The following is a 10,548-nucleotide window of genomic DNA, read 5'->3' on the forward strand; positions in this document are numbered from 1 at the left end:
TGGGATTTGAACTCATGACCTTCTGAAGAGCAGTCTGTGCTCTTCCCCACTGAGCCATCTCACCAGCCCTGTTTGGTATTTTTAAAAAAGGTTTTTAGTTTGCCTTGTTAGGTTTTGTCTGGTATTTTATCTGCTTAAAAGAAGTTTTGAGAAAAGTCTCTAGTTTTAAAGTAGTATTTTCTTGATTCCATTAATAGGTGAGTGGCTAAAAGCTTGCCCACCTGATGTGAGACCCTGGGTTTGATTTTTCACCTGTGAAAAAAAGAAAAAGTTCTGTTTAAAAATAAAAAACGAGGGAATGAAGAGATGGCTTAGTGGTTAAGAGAACTGACTGCTCTTCTAGAGGACCCAGGTTCAATCCCCAGCACATACATGGTGGTTCACAACCATCTGTAACTCCAGTCACAGAGATCGGATGCCCTCTTCTGGCCTCCAAGGGCAGCAGGCATGCACATGCAGCAGTGCACAGACATATATATTCAGACAGAATACCCATACCCTTAAAGTAAACAATAAAAAAAAAAACGAGCCTGTTGTAGTGGCATGTGCCTTTAATCCCAGCATTCGGGAGGCAGAGACAGGTGGATCTCTGAGTTCCAAGCCAACCTGGACTACATAGTAAGTTCCAGGACAGTCAGGGCTACACAGAGCAACCCTGTCTTGAAAAATAACAAAATAAACCAAAAATGAACTGGTAATATGTGCGAGGGCCTTCAGGGTCTTCTGCCTGTCTAGCAGTACTACACAAGGATATGTTATAGACTCTGGGTTTCTCAAAATTTGGGCTAGCCATTTGGGGGTGTATAAACATGTTTCCCTGTTCATGCAAACTTGTAAAACATGTAAAAGGCTTTTGTCTACTGTCTTACTGTTGCTCTGAAAGCCAGGATGGTTCCGGAAGGTCGCAACAATGTTTGTGAATAGTAAATCAGTTAATAGCAACGGCTATTTGCTCATCTTTTTTTAAAGGACTGGAAAATTCCCAAAAGAAGAATTTAACACATTTCTTAAGATTAAGAATTTACTTAAGCAAAGATGAAAGCGATAGTACCTGATGATGTAGTCAGGAACCTGAGTGAACTGTTCGCCTACTGTAAATCTCTAAAGCTGAGCACGATGGCACATTTGTTTAATTCTAGCGCTCACTTAAGGGAGGAAGAATTAGGCATATTTCTGTGAGTTCTGGGTGACTTAATAAGAAATGTCTGCTGAGTTAATGAGCACTAGGAATGGGAAGGTTTCCATTTGCATCCTTGGCCTACTTAAAAACAGACAGGGCCGTGAGCTGGCTCGGCAGTGCTGTCCATCAAGCCCAGGATTGCCTTCCCTGAGTCCACGTGGTAGAGGAAGAGGATCTTTTGCTCCTGCACTTCTGGGCCTCCATGTGTGCTGTGACATACCTGTACCCAAGCACACAGAAATAAGTCAAAGACCTCCCAGTCAGATAAAATCATATGCATAAAAAGCAAAGTTTGAGAAATGGCTCGTGGAAGCTGGGGGCCTTCAGAGCCTTTCCTTCTGCTTGGTGTAAGGCCATCCTCCACTGTCTGGACAGGTTAATAGGGAGGAAACCGATTCCTTGGGTTGTCTTAAAGCTGCGAGGGACCCTAGATCTCATCAGCCACCTTTCCCTCTCCTTGTGCAGATCTAAGTTAATGAGTATTAATGTATAATGTATTTCTTACCCTCTGGGGACCTTATCATCCAACCCTCGTCCTCCTTGTAGGAAGAAAATCAACACTGAAGGTGACGTTCCCCCGTCGATGTCTGGGAGCTGTGCTGTGTGTGTAGACAGGGTGCTGTACTTGTTTGGAGGGCACCATTCCAGAGGCAACACAAATAAGGTTAGTGTTGCTGAGGATTCCAGTTCGAGGCAGTTCCTTTCTCATGTTCCATGTCAGATTTATAAAGTTGGCTGCTATTGTGTACTCTAATTAAGAATGTACTTGATTGTGGTATAAATGTGTGTTGTAGTTTCTTCTCTACTATGCTATTTACTAGGCCTTTGTAAAAACCAATGCTAGCAGCTTTGTGTAATAACTTCCCAGGTGTATTTACTAGCTGCTCTCAGTTACTTGACCTCCTAACAACCCTGGGTGGTAGGTTAGTGTTAACTAGAAAGCATTTTCAAAGATTGTTACAAAGGATTTGGAGTGAAGGTTAAAGGTAAACTCAAAGCCATTGGGTTAAATTAATATTTAAAAAAGAAGATAAATAGTAATACTCGTCTGATGTTGCCCTGAGGCACACTCTGCTTTGATATGTCTAAATAGGACAAAAGATGTCAGTTCTTTTGGGGCCTGGAAAAGACAGATGTATAGGGAAACTTCTACTTAACTCACCGATTTTGAACTTAGTAAACACTTTGTATGCAGAGGACAGAGTTGGAAAGGGACAGTAGGGATGAGTGGTGCAGGAGCTCACATTCTGGAAGAGACACCTAACAGAGGTGACTAAGTGACTGCAGGATAGGTGGCCTCACTGTGCTGACGTGTGCTCTGCCTTTGAAAGTGACTGTTGTTGGGAGTAGGAGGGGTAGAACAGGTGCTTAATCAATAGGCATAGCTAGAATTGAATAGTCAGTGTGGAGACCTAAAGGCATGATTATTCAGGATGTCAGGTGCCTTTGTGGTTTTGAGATCCCAGAAGGAGGAGCATTGTAGTGTCACTTAAGCTGCAGATTATCCTGTCTTCCTTAGACAAACACAGATCCAGGAAGAAATAAGTGGATACATCGTGAAAAGGCTTAGGAGGAGTGAGGCTGGATTCTAGGGTTGGGTAACAGCATGATTAATAGTTCCTAACTTGGCTAGAGTTCATTTGACCATAAGGAAGCAGATGTCTCAGAAAGGTCAGTTGTGTGTGTTCTGTTACCTGGATTCAAGTCCTTAGACCAGTATTTAACCTTTTTGTTTGTTTGTTTTTAAGATTTTATTTAATGTGTATGGGTATTTTGCTTGTGTGTGTCCTTTTGCACCATGTGTGTGCTTAGTGCCTGAGGGGCCAGAAGAAGGTATTAGATCCCCGGGAACTGTAGTTACAGACTACTGTTAGCTCCCATATTGGTGCTGGGAATCAAACCCAGATCCTCTGGAAGAGCAGCCAGTGCTGTAAACTACGGGGCCGTCTGGCCAACTCTTGAGTATTTAATCTTTTAGGTATCGACTGATCTTTTAGCCTTTAGAATTAATTAGTCAGGAAGACAGGGTAAGTTGATTTGAAGAGCCTGGGTTTTTGGTTTTTGGTTTGTTTGTTTTTTCTTTTTTTGTTTTTTTTTGTTTTTTGTTTTTTTTTTTTTTTTTTTTTTTTTTTTGGAACATGATCCTGCTATCAATTAGACAATTAATTTAAAAAACAGTAAAATTCAAAGTACTTATCTAAAGTCAGGGCAGGATAGGGAGCTTGTGCTACAGTACATGTGAGCATACAGCCAAGTCCATTGACAGAAGTGTAGTTAATGAAAACAAAAGTAGCTGTACAGTTTAGTGTTACTGATTTAAATAATTTACATTCTGTTGTAAATTCATAATCCTACCCAGACCAGTGTGGCAGCCAGTCTGCAGGCAGTCTCAGCACCGAATTAGATGACATTTTTATGATAAAATACAGTAAAGTCAAATGCTAATACTGAGCTTTCTATGTAACAAAACTGACTGAAATCATTGCTTTTGACAGTTCTACATGCTGGATTCAAGGTCTGCAGACAGAGGGTTACAGTGGGAAAGAATCGATTGCCAAGGAATTCCTCCATCGTCAAAGGACAAACTTGGCGTCTGGGTGTATAAAAACAAGTATGTTAGAAACTATAGGTTTGGGCTTTTGTGCAGAATGTAGCTGCCCTGTAATTCCTGCCCCCCCCAACCCACGTCAGCATGATAAAAAACCGTGAACCATGTCACATAGTAAATTAATACTCTAGTTCATTTAACTTAGTAACTGCAAGCTGATTGTCATGTTAACTCATTCCTAGATCTAGTTTGCAGCTACTTACATGTTTACTGTTTGGCTTTATATAAAACAGGTTAATATTTTTTGGAGGCTATGGATATTTACCTGAAGATAAAGTATTGGGAACTTTTGAATTTGATGAAACATCTTTTTGGGTAAGTGAAGTTCCACATGGTCTACTTGATATGTTGAAAGAAATGTGTTCTATTTTGTTTTTATTTGCTTTCTGAAATTTTTATTACATCTGAAATTTTAATTTTGTATGTATTAGTGCATAACTACTTGAGTGCAAGTGACACAGTGTGCATGTCACAGTCAGAGGACCACTTAGGGGAATTAGTTCTCTCTTTCCATGATGTGGTGTCTGGGGATTCAACTTAGTTCATAAGGCTTGGCAGCAAGTGCCTTAGCCCAGCTGAGTCACCTCCCCAGCCCAGATAAGTTTACATTCACTGGTAGTTTTGTTCATTTTCTTTATTGATAAACTGGGCAAGTAAGTGTTGTATAATTTGTAAAATACAGTGTTTTTAAAATAACATAGATTCTTTTTTATAGAACTCAAGTCATCCAAGAGGATGGAATGATCATGTCCATATTTTAGACACGGAAACATTTGCTTGGAGCCAGCCCATCACCACTGTGAGTCACTGAAGAGTGAAGTGTACTTAGACAAGGGGGTTCACCAGAGTAGGGAGGGGTCTGAAGCCAACAGTTCATTCTTGTTTTCTGAAATGAGGCTGTCTGTAGCTTTATTGCTTTCCAAGGAGTACAGACCTTTACAAGTTTAATGAATATATAGTTTGTGTTGTACTTTCATTTGCTAGTAATTAAATTGAGCTTTAAATGAAAAGTTAAAGATTAGATTTTTTTCTTTTAAAGATACTATACAGTATATGCCAGTCATTTTAAAACAACTTTTCTTACATTCTAATTAGCTTGTTCAGTAACAGTCTCAGAAATACTAAAATACTCAGTTAGATCTGTAAAGTAATTAGATTATTTCTGTCCCCATTAGCTTCCAAATGGATGAGACGCAAACTATGATTTGTTTCTTTAGCTCTGGCACAATTACCGGGGGAATACCCCTAATGTATTTTTTCTAGCACTAGACTATTAATTCCCCAGCTGAGTTCCCCAAGTCCTTGTGGTTTGAGTCTTCCTGGGTTACTTCTGTTCCATAGCTTGTCCTCAGGGTTCATTTCACTTCAGCCATGTGCTCCTGGCCCACCATGTCTAATGGAGACCTTCTGTCTTCCTTCTCCAACCTTCTTTTCTTCTCTTCCTCTCTCCTTCCCTTTCTCTTTCTTCATGGTCCCTACCTACGACCCCCAGCCCAGTGACTGAAACTGCCTCTCTTCTGTTCTCCCCAGTAATTGACTGCAGCCACTTTATTTTATCCACTAGTTTTAAATCGGGAACAAGGGTTACATAGCAGCACCTGGTGCATGTAACGATCTGCTTATGGGGCAGCCAGGTCTTCAGGGCAGTGTTTGAATACATAGCAGCACCAGACCAACTCCCAGCAGGTTTTAGACTGTTGCTATCTAGTGCCCGAGTTTCTGGCATATTCTTATTCTAGGATATTCAGAAAATACTGCCATTTCCCCTGTCTTTATAAAGTTCCCATGTTTGTGAAGCTATTTCCCTTTGTGCAGGGTAAGGCACCTTCACCTCGGGCTGCGCATGCCTGTGCAACTGTTGGAAACAAGGGCTTTGTGTTTGGTGGCAGATACCGGGTGAGTATAGAGACAGGGTTTAATGGCTTGCTTTGGGGTGCTTCACATGGTAACTCTTACCCATTCTTTTTTAGGATGCTAGAATGAATGATCTTCACTATCTTAATCTGGATACGTGGGAGTGGAATGAACTGTAGGTATTACCTTAGATATCTCAGGACACATTTCAGATCTCAACCCCATTCCCTATTAGTTTGTAATGAATGTGCTTCAAGCTTCTCTAAACATGATTAATGGGGTCCTTAAGGAAAGAATTTTATTTTTATTTCCAGTTTCCCTAACTATGTGCCTGGTACAGCATGTGTTCAATGTTTGCTAAAGTTGATTCTGCCTTCAAAGTACATAGTTCAGTAGAAAGTAGTTAATACTGAGAGAGGCTTCTCTTTTTAGCATGTGTCTGGATGTAAGATGTGTGTGGGTGCATGTTGTGTGTTGGTGTGTGTAGGTCCAAAGCTAACACTGGGAGGGCCTTCAGACACCATCTGCTGCAGTACCATTGAGGAGGGGGATCTCTCAACTGAACCCAGAGCTGCCCAGCATGGTCACTCATCAGCTCGCTTGGAGCCACTGAGTGCCACTGCATGCAGTGGCAGGTGGGCTTCCATGATACTTAGGTAGGTGCTGAGGACTGAATGGCCCGCATGCTTGAATGGCAGACTCTTAACCTGCTGAGCCATCTTGAAGAGCCTAGGAAGCCTTGTCAAGTTTTCTTTGTCTGATACCCCATATATATTTTTAAAGAAGTCCTCAGCATTTCTCTTAGGTATCTACTTTAAACACAGATCTCATGTATAAGGTTGACTGTGTGTGTGGAGGCTAAGTATAGTCTCAGGTGTACTCAGTGCTGTCCACCTTTTTTATTTTAGGGTGCTTTTTTTGTTCTTGTGACAGAATTTTACAATGCAGTACAAGTTAACACAGAACGTAGTATCTAGTGCTCTCCTCAAATTTATGAAAATCTTCTACCTCAGGAACCTCCCAAGTGCTGGGATTCTGACTGTGGATTTCTCTTTTTTCCTTTTCCTTTTGCGACACGGTCTCTCCTGGCCTGGTATTTGCCTAGTAGGATAGGCCAGCAGACCCTAGGGGGCTCACCTCCCAGCAGTGAGTTTGCAAGCATGGTTCAGACCTGCTCCCAGCCCCTTTTAAATAATGTGTGGGTTCTGGGGGTAGAACTTGGGTTCACAAACACTTTGTTGACTAAATTATCCTCTAGATTCTAAACAGATATTACAACTCAGCTGTTTATTATTTTTAGAATTCCACAAGGTATATGCCCTGTTGGCAGATCCTGGCACTCACTGACACCAGTCTCTTCAGACCATCTTTTTCTCTTTGGAGGATTTACCACTGAAAAACAGCCACTAAGTGAGTCCTTTAAATATGTATTTTAGTTACACATCAGAAGCATTAGCAGTATACTACGTATACTACTCACTGAAATTCAATCCTAGCTGTCCTTTCAGGCAGGTTTATTAATTTTACCTGTAACACCTTATAATTGCACATATTATGACCTAAATGTATTTTACCTGGAAAATGGAATACTTAAAATCCCTGCTGAAACCTTGCATGTGCAGTGGCCTAACTTCCTTAACCACAGAACTGGGACTAGGATTTGACTTACTGCTCTTCATGTATCCTCAAGATGAGCACACTTCATGGCCTTTTCTTTGGTTTAATCAGGTGATGCCTGGACTTACTGCATCAGTAAAAATGAATGGATTCAGTTTAATCATCCTTATGTTGAAAAACCAAGGTATGAGCTACATGAAAGGTAATGAATGTCTTGGGCTGCTAAGAACTGAGGATACTTTGGCTGGATTTTATCCAACATTCTTAGAAAAGTCTTGGTGTTTATTAAGGTTTAACCTCATACTTCCAAAAAGCGAACCCAATAGCATTAATCAAGTGTATGGAGCTTACTTTCCCATTATTTATATGAATAACACTGGCAATGCTTAAGAATGTACATGGGGGGGTGTCAAACCAAGAATTGCTCATTATTTTGTAGCAGCATTATTCAAGGAAGAGTAAGTCAAACTTCTCAAAGGCATATGGGTGGAGTTGGTCTGGATAAGCAGAGCATACTAGCCCTTAGAAGCCAGAGACAGGAGGGTCAGATCAAGGCCAGCTCTGGGCTACACAAGACACTAAAAAGTTGATTTTTTTTTTTCCTTTTTTAAGCAGATAGATTCTCCTTAATCTCAAAAGAAATTGCTACAGGCAGGTACATACTTAGCATTGGTATTTAAGATAAATTTAAATATTCCAACCTCAGGTTTTTTTTTTATTGCTAATAAAAACCTAGACTGTTTGGTTAAAAGTTCCTCGTTATGAGGGCTGACAACCATCTGTAATAGAATCTGATTCCCTCTTCTGGTGTGTCTGAAGACGGAGCACTCAAAAAAGAAAGAGGAAGAGAGAAAGAAAAAGACCTCATTATGTAGCCCTCGCTGGCCTGGAACATGTAGACCAGATTGGCCTGGGATTTCCTGAGAGCCACCTGCCTCTGCCTCCAGAGTGCTGGGATTGAAGGTGCATATCACCAAGGCCAGCCTTAAAAGCTGCTTTTCTATGGAAGTGGATTTTTTACCCTTTTCCATTTGGTCTGAACTGCCTTGGAATCTCTAGTCTCTACAGTGTGATTTAAAGTGATCAGTTACACTGAACTCAAGCTTTTGTTTTTTACATGCAGATTATGGCATACAGCTTGTGCGAGCGATGAAGGAGAAGTAATTGTTTTTGGTGGTTGTGCCAACAATCTGCTGGTTCATCATAGAGCTGTAAGTACACCTTCACTGCTACTAAACATATATTTTGAAAAATAACATTTTATGTGTGTAGGCATACATGCATGTGTGTTGTGAGATGAAGACAATACTTATAGTTAATTCTGTTCATGTGGGTCTTAGGGATCTAATCCTTGGTGACGAGAAACTTTTATCCATTGAGGAGAAAGTTACTGACCTATTGTATTTTTGCTTTTCTTTTTTGGCTTTTTGAGAGAGGGGTTTCTCTGTATAGCTCTGACTCTCCTAGAACTCACTCTTTAGACCAGGTTGGCATTGAACTCAGAGATCTGCCTGCCTCTGCCTCCTTTAGGCATGCAGTACCACCACTTTTTTTTTTTTAAAGATTTATTTATTTAATGTATGTGAGTATACTGCGGTTTTCTTCAGACACACCAGAAGAGGGTTGTGAGCTACCATGGGGTTACTGGGAATTGGAACTCAGGACCTCTGGAAGAGCAGTCAGTGTTCTTTAACCTCTGAGCCATCTCTCCAGCTCTGCTTGTTTTTAAATTAAAAATAAAGAAAAAAAACCAAACCCCTTCATGTGATACGTCTTTTGCTTTCATGTCTGTGTACCATATGCACACAGTTTTCATGGAAAGGGAGACCAAAAGAGTGGATATCAGATCCTTCCTCCTAGATTAAGGTTACAGGTGATTGAAAACAGCCCCAACTGTGCTGGAACTGAATTCAGGTCCTTGGAAGAGCAGCCAGTGCTCTTAACAGCTGAGCCATCTCTCACCAGACCCTCTTTTTCTGCATAGCTCAGTCCTAAGCATATGGCCTGTGCATGGTAGGTAGCACTGCTACTGAGCTATAGTCCCAGCTCTGGTCCAGTACTCCTGCCTTTGCTTCCTAGAGCTGAGGTTACAGGAGTGTACCACACCAGCCTGCTTTCAGCACTTGCGTTTTACCTGTTCCTTCTTTTTTTCAGGCACACAGTAATGAAGTACTTATATTTTCAGTTCAACCAAAATCTCTTGTACGGTAAGTTCTTACTGGGTATATGATTATTTAAAGGTATTAATGAATCTTCATCCAAGTTAATGTACTACTTAGTAAAATTATTTTCACTTTCCTTGTCTACTTTTAGGCTAAGCTTAGAAGCAGTCATTTGCTTTAAAGAGATGCTAGCCAACTCGTGGAGCTGCCTTCCAAAACACTTACTTCACAGTGTTAATCAGAGGTTTGGTAGTAACAACACTTCTGGATCATAAGGCTTTGTAGATAATACTTCTGGTCTACTTGCATGGAAAACAACCCCATATTTGTCACACAGTGTCATCCTTTGTATAATTATATGCATTGTTGTAGTTTGCAGCTTCCTGGGTTTTATGTGCATGTGAATGGCCTAGAGAACCTATTTTTGTGTCTAAAGTTTACAATAAATGTATTTAACACCAGTACCTGTCTATTGTTAAAAGTTAAAAAATATACTGTGTTGGCTTTTTTAAAAAATGGTTTACTTATGTATACTGAATGGTGTTTTTCCTGCATGCGTGAGGGTGTTGGATTCCCTAGAACTGGAGTTACAGACAGTTGTAAGCTGCAATGTGGGTGCTGGCAACTGAACCTGGGTCCTGTGGAAGAACAGCCAGTGCTCTTAACTGCTGAGCCATCTCTCCAGCCCCTGCATTGACTTTTTATACCAAGACTGGGTATAACATTTTTTACATTTATCTTTTAATAATTTGGATATAATGTATCTATAGGAATGTGAAGATGTTCCATCTGTAGCCTTTAACCTTATGTAGTAGCCAAGGCTGGTCTTGAATCAATAATCCTCTAGCTTCCACCTCTCAAAAACTCAAAGTGTGCTGTCACACACCTGGGTGTGTCTGCTGGTTCGGGTAGTGAGAAACTCATACAGCCCAAGCTGCAATTAATGTACTACTCCAACCTTAATGTGTTGGTGTAGTCCTGGGACATGTGATGGTCATGGTTACTACCCAGTTAATTAAAAAGTGGCAGTTTGGGCTGGTGAGATGGCTAGGTGAGATGGCTAAGTGGGGAAGAGCACCGACAGATCTTCGGAAGGTCAGATCTTCGGAAGGTCATGAGTTCAAATC

At 40.8% G+C, this 10,548-nt stretch overlaps 1 protein-coding gene across 1 annotated transcript in view; it reads left to right on the top strand.

Annotated features, from left to right (window-relative positions):
* Positions 1-9,882, top strand: part of Klhdc2 (kelch domain containing 2) — a 14,425-nt gene extending 4,543 nt beyond the window's left edge. The window contains exons 3-13 of the mRNA XM_031357805.1: positions 1,727-1,844; positions 3,676-3,791; positions 4,022-4,103; positions 4,504-4,587; positions 5,604-5,684; positions 5,759-5,817; positions 6,943-7,052; positions 7,371-7,443; positions 8,383-8,470; positions 9,414-9,466; positions 9,573-9,882. Coding sequence (XP_031213665.1) covers positions 1,727-1,844; positions 3,676-3,791; positions 4,022-4,103; positions 4,504-4,587; positions 5,604-5,684; positions 5,759-5,817; positions 6,943-7,052; positions 7,371-7,443; positions 8,383-8,470; positions 9,414-9,466; positions 9,573-9,696 — 988 coding nt within the window. The 3' untranslated portion in view covers positions 9,697-9,882. The remainder of the gene's footprint in view (positions 1-1,726; positions 1,845-3,675; positions 3,792-4,021; positions 4,104-4,503; positions 4,588-5,603; positions 5,685-5,758; positions 5,818-6,942; positions 7,053-7,370; positions 7,444-8,382; positions 8,471-9,413; positions 9,467-9,572) is intronic.
* The last annotated feature ends 666 nt before the right edge of the window (positions 9,883-10,548 follow it).

The sequence above is a fragment of the Mastomys coucha genome, unplaced genomic scaffold (genome assembly GCF_008632895.1).
Source record: "Mastomys coucha isolate ucsf_1 unplaced genomic scaffold, UCSF_Mcou_1 pScaffold6, whole genome shotgun sequence".
Lineage (NCBI taxonomy): Eukaryota > Metazoa > Chordata > Mammalia > Rodentia > Muridae > Mastomys > Mastomys coucha.